General features: G+C 44.7%; 1 protein-coding gene across 1 annotated transcript in view; it reads right to left on the bottom strand.

Moving 5' to 3' along the window:
* ELP1 (elongator complex protein 1) overlaps window positions 1–25,080 on the bottom strand; it is a 1,128,708-nt gene that overhangs the window by 337,455 nt on the left and 766,173 nt on the right. Inside the window, 1 exon segment of the mRNA XM_030194341.1 lies at window positions 6,634–6,782. Coding sequence (XP_030050201.1) covers window positions 6,634–6,782 — 149 coding nt within the window.

Here is a 25,080-nt window from a genome sequence, read left to right on the forward strand (position 1 = left end):
TCTTTTTAACCTTCAGCAATGTCACTCACAAATATATTGAATAGAATCAGCTCTAGTACAGATTCTTAAGGCGCTCCATAACAACACATGAATAGCCATTTATCCACGTTTATTTATGCCTTCAAAGAAACTAGACAAATAGGTGAGGCAAGATTTCCCTTGACTGAAACCATGCTATCCCATTAAATATTTTTAATAATAGTTTCAACTATTTTTCCTGGCACCGACGTCAGGCTTACTGGTCTGTAATTTCCGGTAACCCCCCAAAGCAAAGAATTAATTTTGCCTCTCTGTTATGGCCTTGTCCTACCTGGGCGCTCCATTTTTCTCTGTAATGAACTAATGGTCATCTCATTGGTTGCTAAACAGCAGCCTTGGAATCTTGATTGAGTTGTGTAATACTGTTTCTCTTTCACTACAGACTCAAAGGCTGTTACGCTCTGCTACACTTCTCCGGGATGGGTCAGTTTCTGTTTCCTAACCCAGTAGCCGTCATCTGGCTTGGAGCAAGAGCAGCAGCCATCTTGGCTAGCTCAGGAGGGGGCAGCCATCTTGTCTAAACGAGAACAGGAAGGAACTCCATATCTGGTCTTGGGAGGATCTCCTATGGGGGCTGCCATGTTGGATGCCCCTGAGTTTGGTTTGCTCTGATTGCTTCACTATTTAAAGCACTGCCTCCAGGCCTTCTTTGCTTTGGCCTCAATTAGGGTTACCATATGGCTCCAGAAAAAGGAGGACGGATTGAGCCAGCCGGGTTTTACTTCCATTGCTTTCAATGGAAGTAATTGAGCCAGCCGGGTTTTACTTCCATTGCTTTCAATGGAAAGCAATGGAAGTAAAGCCCGGCTGGCTCAATCCGTCCTCCTTTTTCTGGAGCCATATGGTAACCCTAGCCTCAATTGTTCTGAGGAGTTGCTGTCAGAGAGTGCTGTTTGCCGGCTATCTCCTGTTCCTGATTTCCTGTGTACCGGACCTTGGCTACTTCTTGGATTTCGCTTGTTTGCTGCCTGCCTTGACCCTGGACTGATTTTTGACTATTCTTGCCTATTCGGAGTTCTGGTGCTGGACTGTGTCTGTATTCCTGCCATCCTGGTCAGCGGCTGTGCAACCCCGCCGGTTCCAGAAGTCCTGGTGGCCACCTGCAGCTGAGGGCTCAACTCTCGGTGAACGGTGGTCGCTTCCCAGATGAAGCTAGGGGTTGTCTGGCTGCCTGACCGAATATGGCATCTCTCCATCTTCGCCGTGCTCAGTCGGGGCACAAGGGCTCACACATCTCCAGTCATAACAAAGGCTCCAGGAATTATGGCCCGAGTCATTTATGATACATGCTAAGTTTTGTCAAGATCCAGTAATAAGATTAACCTCTATTTAACTTATATGTATATACAAAGCAACACTACAACTTTTATGTACTGTATTTATTTGGATTTTTTAACCGCGTTGATGGAGAGATTCACCCAAGGCAGTGTACAGCAGGTAAAAAGTTTAACATAAAATTTACAATTTAGTTAACAGCAAAACAGTACAATGAACAAGTAAAGACATAGATAGAATGAAAGAGGAAAACGTGAAAGCAGCAAATTGAGACCTAATAGGACTACCATGAAACAGTATCAAAAATGTTGAAAAATTATGTCTTACCTGATAACTTTCTTTCCTTTAGTCGCAGCAGATGAATCCAGAGACTTCTGGGTTGTGTTCATCTACCAGCAGGTGGAGATAGAGAGAGCTGAATTGCACCTCCTTATAGAATGGAATTCTCCTTGGTCAGTCAGTATTTCTCATAACAAAGTAGAAGGAAATATAATTAGAATATTTCTTTTTCTCCACCGGGAAACATGAAACCCCAAGAATGTCCAAGACGAAAAATGAGTACCATCATTCACCTAAAAGGTAAAACGCAAAGGCACGATCCAATTGACAGAATAATTGATAGGAACCGCTGAAAAAAAATAGAGTGGGACACTGGATTCATCTGCTGTGACTAACGGAAAGAAAAATATCAGGTAAGACATAATTTTTCGTTCCTTAGCGTCAGAAGCAAATGAATCCAGAGACTTGTGGGATGTAGCAAAGCAGTCCTGAAGTAGGGTGGGCACTGAAAGCTCCCGCAGATAGCACCAATATTCCAAAGATAAAGGTGGCCAAGCCGAGGTATCCAAAGGTGAGACCTGCAGAAAGTATGCAAGAAATACCCAAAGATGCAAAGAAAAATGTGAGTGAATTAACCAACTATAGACCAGTAGCATCCATTCCCCTAATAACCAAAATAACAGAAGGGATGGTCACCAAACAACTCACAGAATATCTAAACAAGTTCTCAATACTACAAGAGTCCCAGTCAGGATTTCGTTCCAATCACAGTACCGAAACAATACTAGTTACGCTCATGAATAAATTCAAACAAACGATTGCAACCGGCAAGAATATATTACTTCTACAATTCGACATGGTTGATCATGGAATCCTACTACACATACTTGAATACTTCGGTATCGGAGGCAACGTTCTTAATTGGTTTAAAGGATTCCTAACTACATGCTCGTATCAAGTGACATCAAATTCGACTACATCAGCCACATGGACACCCGAATGTGGAGTTCCACAGGGATCTCCCCTCTCACCGACCATATTTAACCTAATGATGACACCCTTGGCCAAACTACTATCTAAGCAAAACCTCAACCCATACATTTACGCTGATGATGTAACGATCTACATCCCATTCAAACAAGACCTAAAAGAAATCTCCAATGAAATCAACCAAAGTCTGCATATCATGCACTCCTGGGCAGATGCCTTTCAGTTAAAACTCAATGCAGAAAAAACCCAATGCCTAAAACTCACCTCCCAACACAACATGAGCAAATTCACCACCATCGATACCCCAAAACTAACTCTACCAATTTCGGAAACCCTGAAAATTCTTGGAGTCACCATTGACCGGCACCTAACTTGAGAATCACGCGAAAATTACAACCAAAAAGATGTTCCATTCAATGTGGAAGTTAAAAAGAGTAAAACCATTCTTTCCAAGAACCGTTTTCCGGAATCTGGTACAATCATTAGTACTCGGTCACCTAGACTACTGCAACTCACTTTACGCTGGCTGCAAAGAGCAAATACTCAAAAACTCCAAACAGCCCAGAACACAGCAGCCACACTCATATTTGGAAAACCAAAATACGAAAGTGCAAAACCCCTATGAGAGAAACTACACTGGTTACCACTCAAAGAACGCATCACGTTTAAAGTATGTACCCTAGTACATAAAATCATCCACGGCAAGGCCCCAGCTTACATGTCTGACCTGATTGACCTACCACCCAGGAATGCCAAAAGATCATCTCGCACATTCCTTAATCTTCACTTCCCAAACTGCAAAGGCCTAAAATATAAACTAATGCACGCATCAACCTTTTCCTATATGAGCACACAATTCTGGAACGCATTGCCACGTAACCTAAAAGCGACCTATGAACTGACCAACTTCTGAAAACTGCTGAAGACCCATCTTTTCGACAAGACATATCACAATGACTAAAACATATGAAATCCCCACATATATCTAGCAAGCAATGTTAAGAGCGCCTCATATTATATCTTTATCATGTTTTCCATTACCATGCAACCCAAAATACTTCTGTAACACTAAATGTCAACTCTCCTCTCATTTCCACTATCCACGATATATTGTAAGCCACATTGAGCCTGCAAAGAGGTGGGATAATGTGGGATACAAATGCAATAAATAAATAAATACCAAGTTACAAAATGACCTATGCCACGAAACTGAAAATGCTTGGAATGTGGCTGGGCAAATCACCCGCTAGGCAAGAGCAAACGTGGAAGCCCCCTTCAGCTAATGAGCTAGAATGACTGCGGAAGCCGCAGTACTGGAAGAAGTACTGATCAAGGTAGGAACTAGATATCCGACAAACGGGTACGCTGAACACTGTTCAATATTGGAAATGCACACAGCGAACATGACAGGTTGCAACCCTCTGAAGAGAAGGGAAAATTAAGAGAGCCCGCACCCTAGAATGGGAATTCGAGGGATCTGGACAGGCCAACGCCTGGGATTCCGAACCCCTGCTTGGGCTGATACCCAGAACAGAGGCAAAAACCAGGGTGCCCTGGACAAAGAGCACCTGGTATCGACCAAATGAGGATGAGGGAGACACGGTCTTGCATCACCAGGAGCTTGCATCAAGTATGCCTAGACCACCCCAAACAACAGCACACTCGAAACAATGAGCTGAACCAACTACTACGCAATGGTGGACCAGCCGCCCAGTGGGATGTCTAGAAAATGCCCGGCTGTGACTAAGACATTGAGATGAGAGACGCACAAATCCAGCCAAATGAGGACTTTTCTAGGTATCTGTTCGACAGTATCTGGCTGAGAGAACCATATTGTCCTAGTGAGGGCAAGTTGCAGAGGTCCAGGGCTTGCAATCTGTGAATCCTGGTGTTCCATTGTGCACTACTGATGGCAAACTGCAGTAGGACTTGAACCAGCAACTTCTATGTGCTCTCAGCTGGCAGCTTAAATCACTAAGCTGGTCTTCTACATTGAAGACGCTGAGCTGTTTAGTGCCATGAAAAAGGGTATTTTCGCACCAGAGAAGTACAAGGACACCCAAGCAGCAGGTTATCCTTGAACCTTGTCCCTCACCCTCAGCTGAGTTTTTAACCAGGAAGCCATGCCATTAACTTGAGACCACTCTGCAAAGGCTGCCAGCTGACCAGAGGGCCACAATGGCATTCAACAGGCAAGAAGGCATAAGTCAATCCAACAGTAGAACACCGTACAAGAGATCCAAGCTGCTGGAAAATCAACAAAGGGATTGAAGCCCAGAAGTGGACGCAAGCTGCCTCGGCGAAAGGGAGACCACTTGCGCTGATAATCGAAGAGTGGCAACCCAACATGATGCCCCCAAGTGGGTGCCCACCAGTTCCTGCAGACTTAAACCACTCACAATGGTAAACAGAAGTCCGGCTCCAGGGAGTAAAAGTGACCTCCGAAGGTGATAATGATGCTCTTATGAACTGAAAAGAGAAATTTATGGCCCTAGGAATAAACTAGCCAAGTACTAAATCGAAAATGAGGCCTAACTCAGCAGAGTCCAGCGGAAGAAGGTTAGGCAATCTCTAAAGAACCAATTCGCTGAAGCAAGAGGCATCGTGGAAGGGGAAAGCTTCTCCATTGAAGCCCAGAGGTACTGAATCAGACCCAGCAACGGGATGGAAACCGGCAGCTGCCTAGGGTACATGAAAATGGGCTGCACTGAGACCACAGTCACGGGAGCAGAAGAGGACAGCAAGCCTTGTAGAGGCCGTGAGAAACCCAGGTGACTGTGCTGGACCGACAGCCGAAAGGCGGGAAAAACACCAGGCTCAGTCATGTGGTTTCCTTCTTCTGAGCTCTCTGGCTGCCGGGGAGCCTCTGACTGCCTCTAGCGGACTAGTATACAAAATGGAGACGAAAGCGGGAACGAAGTCCACTATGCAGGCCCTGATGAAACTAGAGTCCTCTGTGCGGCAGGAAGGAGGGGAGCAGCAAAAAAGAGCGGTCACCCTGAAGGAACCCCTGGTTGTCAACACAACCACCAGACCAGCCTCTTACCCCCATTTAAAAAAAAATTTTTTTTTTTTAAAGAAACAACACACAGGAGCCCCAAAACTCAAGGAAACAAACGCTAAAGCAGGAAAAGATAACGAACTGCCTTTTATCTCTGTCTTGTGTCAACAAAATGCCCGCCAAACCCCTGTCAGATCATCGGGGTGAAGTTCCCAAGCTGCACACATGCGCAGGAAAAAGCCAGGCCTCCCTAAACGCGGCCCTATGAGCCAAAAAGAGCTGACATAGCCGACAGGAGGAAGAACTCGTGCTGTGCACCGCCATCCACAGCAGGGACAGTGGGCAATTACCACTGCAACCTCTTCCAGACAAGTAAATAAATCTGCCACTATTAGAAACATCAAAGGAAAAAATGCAGCTTAACCCAGCCACCCTGAGGTCCTTCAGGAGAGCTGCCTGTTGTCCTAGGGTCACAGGAGCTAGATAGCTATCCTGTTCACTTTTAGCCCTGATACTGGGAGCACCAGTATCTCTGCCGGAGCCATAGTGGGCTGACTAAAAACTACTCCTTTTTCTTAAGGAAGAAGAATGGAGAAGGGCTGGAGAGGATCACAGGGTGGGAGAGGGTCCTGGGGTGACTAGGTGTACTCCCTAAAGGCCACAGTGCTCATCCACACACCCCTAGTTCAACAGAACTGAGAAACGCAGAACAGGAGCTGCAAACAGATGAGACCAGGAACTTGTGAGAGACCATCCATCCGCCTGCTGGAGATGGAGAATACTGACTGACCAAGGAGCATTCCATCCTATAAGGAGGTGCAATTCAGTGCTTTCTATCTCCACCTGCTGGTAGATGGACACAACCCACAAGTCTCTGAATTCACCTGCTGCTGACGCTAAGGAAACATATTTAACAGCACTGAAATTCAAACAACAGATATAATATGATGTAAACATAATAATGATGGAATATCTAATAAGCACACAATTAGAACATTCAAAATAACATTGCTATGATACTAATGCTTTTTTTTTTTAACAATACAGACCTTCTGAGACTTCTCTGCCACCATGACGACCAGATCAAAATCATACGTCCCCAGTGAATGATCATACAACTCATTAACATCAACCAGAAACAACAAGTACTTCAGAGCTTCTTCTGCACTGACAACATCACCGACAGATGGAGCAGTCTCTGAGGATTAAAAATGTGATAGAAAAGCAAAAGTTACTCACTTGTAGCAGTTTTTCCAAGTATTCTCACAGCTGGGCAACATCCAACAGAACCCGGTACGGATGCCAACTAATGAATTAAATCAGAACTTTCTAGCAGCGTCCCACCACACATGTGCTGGCGCCTCCCTCCCACCCCCCCCCCAACACTTGAGTGCGGGTTCCTCAGTCATTTAAAATAAAAAAACTAAAGAATACAACTCCAAGGGAAGGTGGAGGGTATGTGAGAATTCTTGGCCTGCTGTACTTGGAGAACACCTGCTACAAGTGAGTAACTTTGCTTTCTCTGAGGTCAAGCAGGCCATTGTTGCTGCCAGTAGGTTAGGTGAACCAACCCTTGTTCTTGGCTGTGTGCTTCATACTTTCCTTTGCATGAATGTATTATGCTTTTCTTTGTTTGAATGTATGTGTGGTTATATATATTTTCTATCAATAATTGGAGTTCCTTTCCTTTTTTTTTTTAAATGTTTTACTTATGTACACCGCTCTGCTCAGGTAGCTAGAGTGGTCTAGCAAATCTCAAAAAAGTATTAAGTTGTATTCTCACAGCTGGGAATCCTTAGCTACCAGGCTCACAGAAAAAACAACAATGCTAGACCTGTAAATCAATTAGCCTGACATTATTTACATACTAGTTGTGAACGTGAAGCCTGGAACTTAAGAAAACTGGGCTGGGGGGGGGGGGGGGGGGGTGGAGCTGGATTCTACACACAAAACTAGAACTGCCCATCCGAACCGGCTGTCACATCGGGTATCTTGCTCAACAGGGCCTCCGAGGGGGGGATATTTCCTCGACCTTGCCTCCGGGGGGGGGGGGGGGGGCAGCGCCGGCAAGCTGCTTCCAGGTCTGTCCTCTCCTGTGTGCCGCCCAGGATCCGGATGATTGCATTAGCGTGATATCGCATTAATGCAATCATCCGAGTCCTGGCAAGGACAGGAGCAAGAGAGGACAAACCGTGGGAGCAAGCAGGCAGGAAGAGTCTTGCCGGCCCTCCCCTTTGGAAGCAGAGACAGAAAGGTAAGGGGGCAGGCTGGTTCCTCCAGCGCTTCTGGTAGCCATTTTTCCAAAAAGGCGCCAAGGTTTTTCTCTGGTAAGGCCTCCGGCAAGCCTACCAACCGCATGTTGTTTCTCCTAGAGTGGTTTTCTAGGTCCTCCAGTCTCGATTCCAGTTCCGATAACCGGGATTCTTGTTTGGGCTGCTCCTCTGCTAGCTTCTGGATTTCATCCTCCGCTTGCCCCAGACGCTGCTGTGCCTCGTGCAGATCTGCTACCAGCGCTGTATGCCACTCTTCCATCCCGTCCAGTTTGTCAAGGATGAGCTGTAACTTTTGCCCCACCGTTTGTTCTACCGCCAATTTTACTTCCTCCATGAGTTCGGCTGCCCACAAGGAGCTTGGCGATGGGGAGTCTGGAGCGCTTTTGTCCGCCATCTTGGCGTCTGCGATTCGCGCTCTCTCCTTGGGCTCTTTCCTCCCTGTTTTCGCCGCCATCCAGCGCTTCTCTTTTATTCTGTTTGGCGATTTGTGAGTACACTTCTTTCGCAGAGATTTCCGTGTATTTTTATTGGTTTTGGACGCCGTTTACTAGCGCGGGTTAATTGGAGTCCCGGAGCAGTGTCGTCTGTCGACTCACCGCTTCATTCCCCAACCGGAAGTCCTCAGTACAATACATTTTATGCTGCTTATCCCAGAAATAAGCAGTGGATTTTCCCCAAGTCCATTTTAATAATGGTTTATGGACTTTCCCTTTAGGAAGCTATCCAAACCTTTTTTAAACCCCGCTAACTGCTTTTACCACATTCTCTGGCAACGAATTCCAGAGTTTAATTACACATTGAGTGAAGAAATATTTTCTCTGATTCATTTTAAATTTACAACTTTGTAGCTTCATTGCGTGCACCCTAGTCCTGGTATTTTTGGAAAGACTAAACAAGCAATTCACGTCTACTTATTCCACTCCACTCAGTATTTTATATACCTCTATCATATCTCCCCTTAGCCGTCTTTTCTCCAAGCTGAAGAGCCCTGGCTGTTTCAGCCTTTCCTCATAGGGAAGTCGTCCCATCCCCTTTATCATTTTCGTCGCCCTTCTCTGTACCTTTTCTAATTCCACAATATCTTTCTTGAGATGCGGTGACCAGAATTGCACATAGTATTCAAGGTGTGGTTGCACCATGGAGCGATACAAAGGTATTATAACATCCTCATTTTTATTTTCCACTGCTTTCCTAATACATAGCATTCTATTTGCTTTCTTTGCTGCCACAGCACACTGAGCAGAGGGTGTCAAAGTATCGTCAACAATGACTCCTAAATCCTTTTCCTGGATTGTAAGTTGTTTTGAACAGGGACTGTCTCTTTATGTCCAGTGTACAGCGCTGTGTACGTCTAGTAGTGCTATAGAAATAAGTAGTAGTAGTAGTGACTCCTAACGTGGAACCTTGCATCACGCAGCTATAGTTCAGGTTCCTCTTTACCACATGCATCACTTTGCACTTGCTCACATTAAACAACATCTGCCATTTGGATGCCCCGTCTCCCAGTCTTGTAAAGTCGTCTTGCAATTTTTCATAATCCTCTTGCGATTTAACAACTTTGAATAACTTTGTGTCGTCAGCAAATTTAATTACCTTACTAGTTATTCCTATATCTAGATCATTTATAAATATGTTACAAAGCAACAGTCCCAACACAGACCCCTGTGGACCCCACTATCTACCCTTCTCCTTTGAGAATACTGATCATTTAACCCTACTCTCTCTGTTTTCTATCCTTTAACCAGTTTTTAATCCACAATAGAACACTACCTCCTATCCTATGACTTTCCAATTTCCTCTGAGTCTTTCATGAAGTACTTTGTCAAACGCCTTTTGAAAATCCAGATACACAATATTGACTGGCTCACCTTTATCCACATGTTCATTCGCCCCCTCAAAGAGCCTCTCCTGCTTGGTTAAATCCCTTTGAATATTGACTCCAGATTTTTTTTGTCAGACCTTGTTATGTACCGATTGCAATCCCGCATTATAATGGGGATTACTAAGTGATGTCAACTACTCCCTAGAGTCACTGGGGGGAAAATTGGTTGGTAATGGAGAAATGAGAAGCCCAGCTCTAAGGGCAGTGTTCGGGGATAGTACAGAGGGAAAGGTTCTTGGTTGCTGAATGGAATTTGGGGAGGAGTTTTCAAGATTATAAATATTATTGTTGAAGAGCGCACAAGGTCTTTGGTTGCCTTCGCCCCCGGCAAGGTCCCATGGGAGGAGAGGGGGTGTCCCAGAAAGGCCAATAATATAATGAAGCAATTGCCAATTGCAGCAATAACTGAAGTATGAGAAGTGCTCCGATTGGGTGAAAGGGAGCCCAGCTTGAGAGCAGGAGCAGAAAAAGCCTGTTCAATGCAAGAGACTACAGCTTGGGGAAGTGAAGTTCTGGTAGGAGAGGATAGACAGAGAGGTCTGAACCTGAGTGGAGATAGCTTGTCGCACCCAGTGCTACAAGCACAGCCTTGGATTATTTTGCCTAATGAAATGGGTGCAAGAACTGGAGGAGTTGTATATATGCACATACCATAGGAGCTACCAAATTGGATTACAGCATTAAGCTTGGTTTGTGACTGTTTGTATAAAGGTATCAAAGTGGATTACAAATTTAGTTCCAAGACGATATGAACTGCCTGTTGCAGGATTTAGTAAAGTTGGTTGGCATAAAATATCAACCTTGGAACATTTTTGGAATGAGAGCAGAGTGTTGCTCCCAGACTGGAGGAGAACAAGAAGAAATACCTGCCTTAATACACTACGGCCTACTGGAGTTAAGTCCAGCTCTGGCCTGCACTCAAGATTTTAAGTGAAAAATATAAAGTTGTCCAAGTGGCTCATTTTCAAAGCACTTACAAAGTTTCATAGGTTACTATCCAGCTTATAATCGAACGAGAATAACGCCCAAGTTCCGACCTAAATCGGGAGATGGGCGTTCTTCTCACAAAAACAAATAAAGCGGTATAATCGAAAGCCGAACTTTGGACGCTTTCAACTGCACTCCGTCGCGGATGCGGACAAAGTTGACGGGGGCGTATCGAAGGCGTGTCGAAGGCGGAACTGGGGCGTGGTTATCGGCCGAACAGAGATGGGCGCCCTTCGCCGATAATGGAACAGTTTTGAGCTAGAATTTAGGACACTTTTCCTGGACCCTGTTTTTTGACGAATAAGGCCCCCAAAAGTGCCCTAAATTACCAGATGACCCCCAGAGGGAGTCGGGGATGACCTCCCCTGACTCCCCCAGTGGTCACTAACCCCCTCCCACCACAACAAATGATGTTTCACAACTGTTTACTTTCACCCTCAAATGTCATACCCTCCTCCCAAGCAGCAGTATGCAGGTCCCTGGAGCAGTTGTTAGGGGGTGCAGTGGACGTCAGGCAGGTGGACCCAGGCCCATCCCCCCCTACCTGTTACAATTGTGCTGCTTAATGCTATTAGTCGTCCAACCCCCCCAAACCCACTGTACCCACATGTAGGTGCCCCCCTTCACCTCTTAGGGCTATAGTAATGATGTAGACTTGTGGGCAGTGGGTTTTGAGGGGGATTTGGGGGGCTCAACACCCAAGGGAAGGGTGCTATGCACCTGGGAGCTCTTTTACCTTTTATTTGGTTTTTGTAAAAGTGCCCCCTAGGGTGCCCGGTTGGTGTCCTGCCATGTGAGGGGGGACCAGTGCACTATGAATCCTGGCCCCTCCCACGAACAAATGCCTTGGATTTATTCGTTTTTGAGCTGGGCGATTTCATTTTCCATTATCGCTGAAAAGCAAAAACGCCCAGCTCATACCTTGACGAATAAAACATGGGCGTCTTTTTCTTTTAAAAAATACGATCCGCCCCGCCCCTTCACGGACCCGTTCTCGGAGATAAACGCCCATGGAGATAGGCGTTTCTGTTCCATTATGCCCCTCTATGTAACTTTGTAAGTCTAAGTGCTTTGAAAATATACCTCTGTGTGATTGACTGACTTGTTGTGTGACCCGGGTCAGGGAGTTCCTTGATCCCAAGAGCTAGTCAGTGCCTCAGGACTCTGATACGAGGGCAAGACCCAGGTTACATGATCATTGAGGTTAATTTTATTTATATTATTTTTCATGTTAAGTATGATTTTTCTAAGTCATTACTTGTATTTTGTTATTTACAGATATTTCAACTTGTTATGAATTGTTGTCCTGACACAGGTAATCAGTGAAACCTGGTCAAGTGGGGTATTTTCATCAGTTTATGTTTTAAAGACATATGAACATAAATGGCCTTTTATAAAATACTGACCTGCATAGGAAGTATGCATGATTTGCCAGTAGGCATGTAGCGGGCAGACCTTAGATGGTACACACAAGTAATGCGTGGATTATAAAATACTCTAATCTATGATTCCAAGGTGGTAGCTGCACAAGTTTGATGTTTACAGCGATCCTTACCTCTTCTGAATATGGTGAAATGGAAAGACAAGCTGTTTTTCACTCCAAACAGCAACAAGCTGTTGATATTGGGCCAACTGACTCATTTGTGCAATGCTCAGCCCTGTAAAATACCAGTCTGAAGCTGGCTGTTTTGGTGTGGATGTCAGAAAACCCATCGCCTGACTTTGGTGCTGATGCCTTCTGGAATCGAGCTTACCTCCACCCCTGCCTGGAAAAGGAATTGTGTTGGAAACTCTTGCAGTGATTGACCTGGCCTGTTCTAGTCTGATGGAAGAAGAAGGGGAATGGCTTCGCCCTTTGATGGAATCTAGTGCTTCCATTTCAGAGCTCATAGATGTTTTGAACCCTGAGGGTGTGGGGAACATGCTACTGGTGTAGCTTCTTCGAGGGACACTCTACTTACAGGTTTACAGCAAGATGCAATATATGAGGAACATTTTGCGAGTATTAATCTGAAAACACCAGGTGAGTCAGTTTTCCCTGCCATAACCTAAAGAATTTACTTTAGAGACTATACAGGAAGCTCATTTCTGCCTCATCACTACAGATTTCTGAATTATGACAGCAGGTTATCAATTCAGGATGAATTAATTGCTGGTCTGGAATCAGTTTAAAATCTCAGGTTGATACACAGAATTAATGACTGTTAAAATCCAGACAATTCAAGCTATAGATTTAACCATGATTAAAGTATTTCTGCTTTAAAAAATGAAGTTGAAAACTTGGAGAATGCTGCCAGAAGTTCCAATTCAAGACTACTTAATTTTCTAAAGTCTGATGTAGTGACACGATGGGATACGTTTAAGCAGGGCTTTTTTTGTGCCGGTACACGCCGGTAGGGCGTACCAGCACCTTTTTCCTGAGGTCCGGCTCACCTGCCTGCTCCCTTCCATTTGTGCTCCCTGAGTCGAAATCTTTTGCTTACCCGAAGTCGTGGCGAACCGGCAGTGAAAGCAGCAGGCAGGTTAGTCTCCTTGTCACTTCCCTTCCAACTCAGCGCATCCCGCCTTCCTCTGATGTAATTTCCTTTCCGCGAGGGCAGGACATGCTGAGAGGGAAGGGAAGCGACAAGGAGACGAGCCTAACTGCCTACTGCATTCACTGCTGGTTTGCCGTGACTTCAGGTAAATAAAAGATTTCGACACAGGGAGCACGGGTGCACGAACAGAAGGGAGCAGGAAGGCAGGGAAGAGAGAATTGCTGGACGGATAGGAGGGGAGGGCAGGGGAGAGAGGAGAATCGCTGGACATGGATGGGAAGGGAGGACAGGGAAGAGAGGAGAATCACTGGACATGGATGGGAGGGGAGGGCAGGGAAGATAGGAGAATCGCTGGACATGGATGGGAGGGGAAGGCAGGGAAGACAGGAGAATCACTGGACATGGAGAGGAGGGCAGGGAAGAGAGAATTGCTGGACATGGATAGGAGGGAAGGGCAGGGAAGAGAGAAATGCTGGATATGGATAGGAGGAGAGGGTAGGGGAGAGAGGAGAATCGTTGGACATGGATGGGAAGGGAGGACAGGGAAGAGAGGAGAATCGCTGGATATGGATGGGAGGGGAGGACAGGGAAGAGAGGAGAATCGCTGGACATAGAGGGGAGGGCATAGAAGAGAGAATTGCTGGACATGGATAGGAGGGGAGGGCAGGGAAGAGAGGAGAATCGCTGGACATGGATGGGAGGGGAGGGCAGGGAAGATAGGAGAATTGCTGGACATGGATGGGAGGGGAAGGCAGGGAAGACAGGAGAATCACTGGACATGGAGAGGAGGGCAGGGAAGAGAGAATTGCTGGACATGGATAGGAGGGAAGGGCAGGGAAGAGAGAAACGCTGGATATGGATAGGAGGAGAGGGTAGGGGAGAGAGGAGAATCGTTGGACATGGATGGGAGGGGAGGGCAGGGGAAAGAGGAGACATGCTGGACATGGATGGGAGGGGAGGGCAGAGGAGAGAGGAGAATCGCCGGACATGACTGAGAGGGGAGGGCACAGGGCAGAGGAGACATACTGGACATGGATAGGAGGGGAGGACAGTGTGCAGAAGAGAATTGCTGGACATGGCTGAGAGTGGAGGGCAGGGGGCAGAGGAGACATACTTGACATGGTTGGAGGAGGTCAGCGAAAAGAGACTCGCTGGACATGGATGGAAGGGGAGGGCAGGGGTGAGAGGAGAATCGTTCGACATGGATGAGAGGGGAGGGAAGTACAGAGAGGAGAATTGCTGGACATGGATGGCAGGGGAGGACGGGGAGAGAGGAGAATCGCTGGACATGGATGGGAGGGAAGGACAGGGAAGAGGGGAGAATTGCTGGACATGGATGGGAGGGGAGGACAGGGAGGCGGGGAGAATCACTGGACATGGATGGGAGGACAGGGGATAGAGGAGAATCACTGGACATGGGCGGGGAGGGCATGGGAGAGAGGACGGAGACATGCTGGACATGGGTGGAGGGGAGGGAATAAAGGAAGGAGATGCACATGGATGGGAGGGGAGGGCAGGGGAGAGAGGAGAAATGCTGGAAATGGATGGAGAAGAGAGCAGGAGATAGAGAAGAATTGCTGGACATGGATGGATGGAGGGGTTGGCGGGGAGAAAGAGGAGAAATGCTGGACATGGATGGAGGGGAGGAGAGAGAAGAAGTGCTGGACATGGATGGAGGGGAGGGAAGAAAAAAGAAGATGCACATGGATAGAGATGAGGGAAAGGGAAGAGAGGAGAAAAATTGCACATGGATGGAGAAAGTAGGCAAAAGCTGGATCCACGTTATACCTCCTCCAGTCAATTCCACGGAGGAGGACCCAGTTTTTACTTATGGATGCAGGGCAAGAAATTAAGAAGAAAGGAGGAAAGTAAAGAAATAAATGGAAAGGAAGCCCTGGAAACGGAGTTAAGAGAACAGATAGAGAGCAGAAGAATAAGAGACTGGCACCAATACGGATAGAAAAACAAAGTCACCAGACAACAAAGGTAGAAAAAATCATTTCATTTTCATTTTAGTGTTTGGAATATGTCCAATTTGAGAATTTACATCTGCTGTCTTATTTTGCACTGGGTATACTGGAGCTGTTACAGCTTACAGAAATTTATAATGAAAAAAAAATCACAAGTTATTTGTTTCTCCTATACTAGTATAATATTTTAAATGATGTCTGTTTATATGCGCCATGGCTGGCATAAGGGGTGTGGCTATCATAGGGGTGGATATAACAAAAGAGAGGGAACGAAGTACAAACTAAAGTCCAAACAAAAAAAAAGCACCACGGGCCTTTAAAAATGGAACACAGTTCTTTAATGAATGAGCCTTGACAAAAAGACCCGACACGGGCCGTGTTTTGGTGACTAGCACCTGTGTCAGGGGTCACAGTGATGACGTGGAAAACTTGGGGAATAACTCGAATATATTCCTCTACAATATATTATTCCTTACCCCACGTCTCATATAGTAAAAGCTACAAAGCACCAAGGCACTTTCACTTTCTGTATCCAAATGGATGAAAATGGGGTAAGGAATAATATATTGTAGAGGAATATATTCGAGTTATTCCCCAAGTTTTCCACGTCATCACTGTGACCCCTGACGCAGGTGCTAGTCACCGAAACACGGCCCGTGTCGGGTCTTTTTGTCAAGGCTCATTCATTAAAGAACTGTGTTCCATTTTTAAAGGCCCGTGGTGCTGTTTTTTTTGTTTTATCATAGGGGTGGAACCATATGTGGTGACTCCGCCCATAATGAGTACCGGCACCTTTTTATCTACAAAAAAAGCACGGAGTTTAAGAGTTATTTGACTGAACATTTGAAGGTTGCAGATAATTTGGTTGCACCACGTGCAAAAGTATATTATTTGCCCTCTATTAAGAAGGCTCAACAATCTGGATGTTACACAGCACTATTGGTATCCTCTATGATTGAAATTATTGTACCAGCTACTATGATTGTTACTTTTGCTTTTTGAAAGATAGGGATTAGCTTCTCAAGCTGTACTTTCGGCATCCCAGAATTCTTTTTTTGAATTGCGATTTTAGAATTTTTCCTTATGTGGCTAGAAAAACCGAAGCAATTTCTCCTCCTTAGGCCCGCGGTATTGAAATTGGGTGATCTTTTCTTTTGAAGTTTCCATATAAGTACATTAAATTTCAATTTGTTAAATATGTGTTTGTTTTTTTTAGCCATCTCAGTTAAAGGCAGAATGTTCATCCAATCCTCAAGTTTGAATTGCACTATTATGTGTTTGCAGGTAAAATAGAGAATGGGTCACTTTTCGTTCTAATTCCTCCTTTTGAGATTCACATTGCGTTTTTCCCTCTTGGAATTCCTCCATCATTCTGAACTTGTAGCTATTTCTTTTCTGTTTTTGAGAAATATAAAACCGTGACAGCAGATAAGGGCCAAATGGCCCATCTAGTCTGCTCTTCCTCAGTAACCACTTTTCCTAAGGGATCCAACAGGCCTGTCCCACACTTTCTTAAATTCTGACACAGTGCTTGTCCTCCACTTGGAGGTCATTCCATGCATCCACCACCCTTTCTGTGAAACAGTATTTTCTTAGATTTCTTCTAAGCCAATTTCCTCTTAACTTCATCCTATGCCCTCTCATTCCAGAGTTTTCCTTCATTTGAAAACAAAAAACAAAAACAAAACTCACCTCCTGTACATTAATGCCACTGAGGTATTTAAACATCTCTATCATATCCCCCCTCTCTCCCGCCTCTCTTCCAGTGTATACTTGTTGAGGTTCATGAGCCTGCCCTATACGTTTTATGACAGAGACCACTTACCAGTTTAGTAGCTGCCCTCTGGACAGACTCCATCCTGTTTATATCTTTTTGTAGGTGCAGTCTCCAGAACTGCACTCAGCACTCTAAATACAGCCTCAAAAGAGACTTATACAAGGGCACTATCATCTCTTTTTTTTCCTGGTCATCCCTCTCCTTATGCACCCAAGCATCCTTCTGGCTTTGACCGTCACCTTTTCTACCTGTTTGGCCACTTTAAGGTCATCAGATACAATCACCCTCAAGTCCCGTTCTTCTTTCGTACATAGCAGCACTTCACCACCTATATTGTACAGTGCCCTTAGATTCTTGTAACCAAGAGCATGACCCTGCATTTCTTAGCATTAAATCTTAGTGGAATGGAGGACTGGCCTAGTGGTTAGAGCAACGGTCTTGCAATCCAGAGGTGGCTGGTTAAGACCTCACTGCTGCTCCTTGTGATCTTGGGCAAGTCAGTTAACCCTCCGTTGCCTCAGGTACAAAAAACTTAGATTGTGAGCCCTCCTGGGACAGAGAAATATCCAGTGTAACTGAATGTAACTCACCTTGAGCTACTACTGAAAAAGGTGTGAGCAAAATCTAAATATATAAATAAATAGTTGCCAATTATCAGACCATTCTTCAAGCTTCACTATATCTTTCTTCATGCCATCTACACCCTCTGGGGTGTCCACGCTATTAGAGAGTTTGGTATCATTCGCAGAGAGACAAACCTTACCAGACAGCCCTTCTGCAATATCACTCAGAAAGATGTTAAAAAGAGCAGGTCCGAGGACCGACTCCTGTGGTACACCACTGACAACATCCCTCTCCTTGCAGCAAGCTCCATTTACCACTACCCTCTGTCTCCTTCCATTTAACCAGTTTTTAAAGCCAGTCAGTCACTTTAGGTCCCGTACCAAGGGCACTCAGCTTATTAATCAGTCGCCTGTGAAGAACAGTGTCAAAAGCTTTGCTAAAATCCAAGTACACTATATCTAGCACCCCTCCCATGTCCAACTGTTTGGTCACCTGGTCAAAGTAATCAATCAGATTTGTCTGACATGACTTGCCTCTAGTGAAGCCATAATACTGCCTTTGGTCCTGCAGGCCATTCGATTCGAGAAACCTCATAATCCTCCACTTTAGAAGCACTTCCATTAGTTTACTCACCACTGAGGCCAGAAACATTGTCCCCGTTTGTAAGAACCAGGTCTAGAATAGCTCCATCCTGCATCGGTTCCATTATCTGCTGCTGAAACAATTTCTTCCTGTAGAGAACCCAAGATCCTCTTGCTTCTAGATGAACCCACAACAGGGACGCGCCAAACAATGTCTGGCAAGTAGTACTTCCCCTTTCCTAGTTATCTTGTGGATGTCTTCAATTAAGTCTCTGTCCAATTCTTCTGACTGCGAAGGTGACCTGTATATTACACCAATATACAGTGGGGGAAATAAGTATTTGATCCCTTGCTGATTTTGTAAGTTTGCCCACTGACAAAGACATGAGCAGCCCATAATTGAAGGGTAGGTTATTGGTAACAGTGAGAGATAGCACATCACAAATTAAATCCGGAAAATCACATTGTGGAAAGTATATGAATTTATTTGCATTCTGCAGAGGGAAATAAGTATTTGATCCCTCTGGCAAACAAGACCTAATACTTGGTGGCAAAACCCTTGTTGGCAAGCACAGCGGTCAGACGTCTTCTGTAGTTGATGATGAGGTTTGCACACATGTCAGGAGGAATTTTGGTCCACTCCTCTTTGCAGATCATCTCTAAATCATTAAGAGTTCTGGGCTGTCGCTTGGCAACTCGCAGCTTCAGCTCCCTCCATAAGTTTTCAATGGGATTAAGGTCTGGTGACTGGCTAGGCCACTCCATGACCCTAATGTGCTTCTTCCTGAGCCACTCCTTTGTTGCCTTGGCTGTATGTTTTGGGTCATTGTCGTGCTGGAAGACCCAGCCACGACCCATTTTTAAGGCCCTGGCGGAGGGAAGGAGGTTGTCACTCAGAATTGTACGGTACATGGCCCCATCCATTCTCCCATTGATGCGGTGAAGTAGTCCTGTGCCCTTAGCAGAGAAACACCCCCAAAACATAACATTTCCACCTCCATGCTTGACAGTGGGGGACGGTGTTCTTTGGGTCATAGGCAGCATTTCTCTTCCTCCAAACACGGCGAGTTGAGTTCATGCCAAAGAGCTCAATTTTTGTCTCATCTGACCACAGCACCTTCTCCCAATCACTCTCGGCATCATCCAGGTGTTCACTGGCAAACTTCAGACGGGCCGTCACATGTGCCTTCCGGAGCAGGGGGACCTTGCGGGCACTGCAGGATTGCAATCCGTTATGTCGTAATGTGTTACCAATGGTTTTCGTGGTGACAGTGGTCCCAGCTGCCTTGAGATCATTGACAAGTTCCCCCCTTGTAGTTGTAGGCTGATTTCTAACCTTCCTCATGATCAAGGATACCCCACGAGGTGAGATTTTGCGTGGAGCCCCAGATCTTTGTCGATTGACAGTCATTTTGTACTTCTTCCATTTTCTTACTATGGCACCAACAGTTGTCTCCTTCTCGCCCAGCGTCTTACTGATGGTTTTGTAGCCCATTCCAGCCTTGTGCAGGTGTATGATCTTGTCCCTGACATCCTTAGACAGCTCCTTGCTCTTGGCCATTTTGTAGAGGTTAGAGTCTGACTGATTCACTGAGTCTGTGGACAGGTGTCTTTCATACAGGTGACCATTGCCGACAGCTGTCTGTCATGCAGGTAACGAGTTGATTTGGAGCATCTACCTGGTCTGTAGGGGCCAGATCTCTTACTGGTTGGTGGGGGATCAAATACTTATTTCCCTCTGCAGAATGCAAATAAATTCATATACTTTCCACAATGTGATTTTCCGGATTTAATTTGTGATGTGCTATCTCTCACTGTTACCAATAACCTACCCTTCAATTATGGGCTGCTCATGTCTTTGTCAGTGGGCAAACTTACAAAATCAGCAAGGGATCAAATACTTATTTCCCCCACTGTAAATATATTTTCCTTTCCCTCTTACCAGTTTAACCCACAGTGCTTCTTTCTTACCCCACATCTCCTGCAGTTTTGTTACTTAATATTATTCTTAACATGTAATGCCACTCCTCCACCCTTTCATCCTACCCTGTCCTTCCTGAATAGATTATAGCCAGGTATAACTATATCCCAGTTATGGTTGTCCTTGAACCACATCTCCGTGACCGCCAATAAATCCAAGTCGGCTTCTGCTATTGCAGCCTCTAGATCTAGACATTTGTTTCCCATACTGCTAGTACTGGCATACAAGGCTCGCCACGTTACTCATTTTTCCTCTTTCTATAAGGGTATTTGGTGTCTTACCTTCCTGACACAGTTATTAATGACTTTGGGGCTTTTCTCATCCATCCCCAGCACATTTAGTTTAAAGCCCTCTTTAGTACTTTGGCTAGTCCAGTGGTTCCCAAACGTTTTCAGTTCAAGGCACCTTAGTGTCTGAGAAATTTTTTGTGGCAGTTCCCCACCCCCCCCAACCGGCCAAACAGGTCTCTACTGCCCCCACCCCCCGCTACACATCATATCCAGTATTCCCCCCCCCCCCCCCCATGCATCATCTCTCCCTTCCCTCCACCCCTATGTCCAACATTTCTCCATCTCTGGCCCCTCTCCATGCAGCATCTCACCCTCCCCTCAACCCCCATATACAAGATTTCACCCCTTCCTCCCCCTTCAACTCATGTCCAACACTTATGCCCCTCATTCCTCCTGCAGCATCTCTCCTTCCCTCCACCACCGCACCCACAATTCTCCCTTTGTTTGAACGGGTCCCTGGAAGCAACAGCGATTCCCACATGGTGCCTGTCGCTAACCCACAAGCCTTCCCTTGGTTTTCGGATTTTTTTACAACTTGTCATTCTTACAGGGTCAGGATTAATTGTGTTTACCTTTATCTCTTTCTGCCTGCTGCATACAAAATCTTTCTCACTTAGGACTGCTGTTTTCCTGCCACACGTGGCTTGGGCAAGCTACCAACCACAGCTCAGCTGTGATTGGTCACCGGAGCCTATCTGGCGCCTAAAAGGGTGATCCTGATTTGGAAACAAAGAGCCTCACTCCTTGCTTCCCAATCAGGATCGCCCTTTTAGGAGCCAGACAGGCTCCATGACAGTGAGCTGTGATCGGTAGCTTGCCCCAGCCATGTAGATTTCCTGTAACTCCATACAACTTTGTTTAAATATGTTGACATTACTACTTTTTAATATAAATTCAACCAAACGGCTGATAACATTTGTTGAACAAATACACAGTGAACTACAATTACACAGCGATAGCTAAGAACATTTCCAATTTGAGTTTGCTCAGATGAGGGATTGGAACACAGATCTCACTGCTCAAATCTTCAACAGCTAATCTGCCCCAAAACTAATCATAATCATAGCATTAAAATTGCACCAAGTTTATTAAGCAACCCTGAAACAGCTTACAACTTAATCAAGTACATTACACATAAACACATATCCGTATGCCTTACAAGCTGGAGTGCAAACAATACAGGCATGTTGAAGCCATCAACTCTCAGGCATTAAAAGTCAGCAAACATTCACCACAGTTTGGGAAACACTGGGCTAGTCTTTTGCAAAAGACACTTCGCCCCTTCCTTGAAAGATGGACACTATCACTGCTCAGTAGCTCTTGGAAAATCATCCCATGATCCAGTAAACAGAAGCGCTCATATTGGCACCATCCACGCAGCCACACATTTAGCTCAAGGATGCAAGCTTCCCTCACTCGGACATTACCTTCAACAGGAAGGATCGATAAGAACACTGCCTGTGCACTTAGGTGCTTCACCTTATGATTCAGAGCCATGAAGTCACATTTGATATGTTCAGTAGGATACTTAGAAGTATCATTTGTGTCAACATGGATGAGCAGCATAGGATAGTGGTCTGTAGGCTTGATGAGTCTAGGCAATCTTTCTGCTACATCTCGAACTTTGGCACCAGGCACAGTATACTTCCCTGGACATCACGTCTGGTCGGTGCCTCAGTACCCCCTTAGAAGAGAATCACCAACCACCACTACCTTTTGCTTCTTAATGGCCACCGGGACTTTTTTTTTTCCTTATTGTATATTGTATTTGAGAGCTAATCTATACAAGAGTTTATTCTTGGTAATTTGTATTTAAAATTCACTAAAAAAAAAAAAAAGCTATGCATGTACTTGAATAATGATGAGCAGGTATAAGTGCCTGCACCTGCAATGTAGGGTGCGATTCCTGCCACTTACACTAGTATTTCATAAAGACACATAAGTGCCATATGTTTTTATAAAATAGTACTTAACTAGTGTCTCTTAAATAACATTGTGACCATTTCTAGCAAAATGTGACTGAAGTCACCAGAAAAAAAATTGAGATTTTAATGAATTCTGTTGGAGCATACAATTTGTAATGCAATAGTCCAAATCCCATCCTTTTATTGAAAAACATTTTTTTTAATTTACAGAAGTTCAAACATGTAACTCCTGTAGACTGATTATGGACCCAAGAAAAAACACACACAAAAAATTGGCCACCATCAACATTCTGGATCCGCTACTTTAGTCACCTTTCCCCAGAGATGGTCAGGTACCTTCAATATATGTATCTGTGTATCTTCACAGGGTAGATGCCCTGCTATAAAGTTACCCCTCCCCCCCCAAAATATATATTTATTTTATTTGTTACATTTGTATCCCACATTTTCCCACCTATTTGTAGGCTCAATGTGGCTTACATAGTACTGGAGAGGCGATTACCGACTCCGGTGTGAACAAATACAATGTGGTTTGTGGTAAGATAAAGTTCATGTGGCAGAGGCCACATTAGGAATCGTGAAGCGGAAGAGCTGAGTTATGTTCATTACGTGCTTTAATTTTCATGTGTGGTTGAAATCAGGCATTTAAGATGGATTTGTGGGGTATGCCTTTTTAAACAGGGTATTTTCCGGAAGTGAAGGTGGTCGTGCGTCGTTTTCAAAGCTTTTGGTAGCGCGTTCCACAGTTGTGTGCTAATGTAGGAAAAGCTGGATGGGTAGGCAGATTTGTATTTAAGTCCATTGCAGAGTGGTTAGTGTAGATTTAGATATGTTCGTGATGATTCGGATGCGTTTCTGGTTGGTAGGTCAATTAGGTCAGTCATGTATCCTGGGGCTTCGCCATAGATGATTTTGTGAACCATGGTGCAGATCTTGACGGCAATGCGTTCTTTGACTGGGAGCCAGTGCAATTTTTCACGGAGGAGTTCTGCACTTTCAAATCGCGTTTTTCCAAATATAAACCTAGCTGCCGTGTTCTGAGCAGTCTGAAATTTCTTTAAGGTTTATTCTTTGCATCTTGCATAGATTCAATTGCAATAGTCTAAGTGGCTTATTACCATTGATTGTATCAGGTTGCGAAAAGTTTCCCTCGTGAAGAATTGTTTCATGCGTTTGAGTTTCCGCATTGAGTGGAGCATTTTCTTTGTAGTGGATTTCACTTGGCTCTCCAGTGTCAGGTTATGGTCCATTATAACGCTGAGGATTTTCAGGCTGTCTGATATCGGAGGGTGTAATCTGGGGTGTCGATACTTGTGGGGTTGTCCGTGCTATGTTGTGATAAGAGGATGAGACCATGTGTTTTTTCTTTATTGAGTTTTAGTTGAAATGCATTTGCCCATGAGTCCATGGTGTTTAGGCTTAGCTTGATTTCGTTGGTGATTTCAGTCAGTTTGGTTTTGTAAGGGATGTAAATTATGACATCGTCGTAGATGAAAGGGTTAAGGCCTTTGTTGGATAAGGACTTGGCTAGTAGGGTTATCATTAGGTTGAAGAGCATCGGTGACAGTGTTGAACCCTGTGGTACTCCACAGTCTGCCCTCCATCGTGATGATATATTTGAGTTTGATTTTACTTGATATTTATTTATTTATTTTATTTGTAGCATTTGTATCCCACATTTTCCCACCAATTTGCAGGCTCAATGAGGCTTACATTTGCCGTAGTGGCGGTTGCCATGTCCGGTTAACAGAATTACAAATGGTATTGCATAATGTGCGTACATACATGGTAAGGAATAATACATTATGGTATTGCATAAAGGTTCCTCAGTGATAGATTAGATTGTAGCATATGTTAGATCATCAATGATATATTCTCTTGGTTAGGAAACCCTTGATCCAGCTGAGTATGTTTCCACCGATCCCGAACTTGTCCAGTAGTCTTATTAATATATTGTGGTTTACCATGTCGAATGCGCTTGACATATCGAATTGTAGGAGAAGGATGCTTTTGCCTGTCGCAATTTCTTGTTTGAATTTGTCTAGGAGAGTGAATAATACTGTTTCGGTGCTATGGAGGGGGTGAAATCCCGACTGATTCGTGTAATATTGAGAATTTGCTTATATAATCTGTAAGTTGTTTGGTTACCATGCTTTCCATCAGTTTGACTACCAACGGAATAGATGCTACTGGGCAGTAGTTAGTAATTTCATCTGTTTTTTTTCTTGGTATCTTTTGGCAATGGGGTGTGTAGGATATTGCCATATTCCTTGGGGAAAAGACCTTGATGAAGCATGTAATTTAGGTGGGATGTGAGGTCTGCTATGAAGCGATGAGGGGCGGATTTCATTAGGTAGTTAGGACAGGAATCTAGCTTACAGTGAATGTTGGAGAACTTGTTGATCGCTTGGGTGACTGTTTCGACAGGTGGGCAAAGTTTGACCAGGTTCGATCAGCCGGGTATTCACCAGAGGTTAGGTCCAGCTCATCGAGGAAGTTTTCGATGTCAGTGTTGTCTTGAGATAACGTGTTGCGAAGGTTTATAATTTTTTCATTAAAATACTTGGCAAGTTCATCTGCAGATGGGATGTCTGTATTCATTGTAGTGACCAAGTTGGTATCTAGGAGTTTGTTCACAAGTTGGTATAGTTTCTTCGTGTCTTTGTAATCAGTCCCTATTTTAGTTTTATAGTATAGTCTTTTGGTCCATCTTATTGCGTATTTGTATT

The sequence above is a fragment of the Microcaecilia unicolor genome, chromosome 2 (assembly GCF_901765095.1).
Source record: "Microcaecilia unicolor chromosome 2, aMicUni1.1, whole genome shotgun sequence".
In the NCBI taxonomy this organism is placed as follows: Eukaryota; Metazoa; Chordata; class Amphibia; order Gymnophiona; family Siphonopidae; genus Microcaecilia; species Microcaecilia unicolor.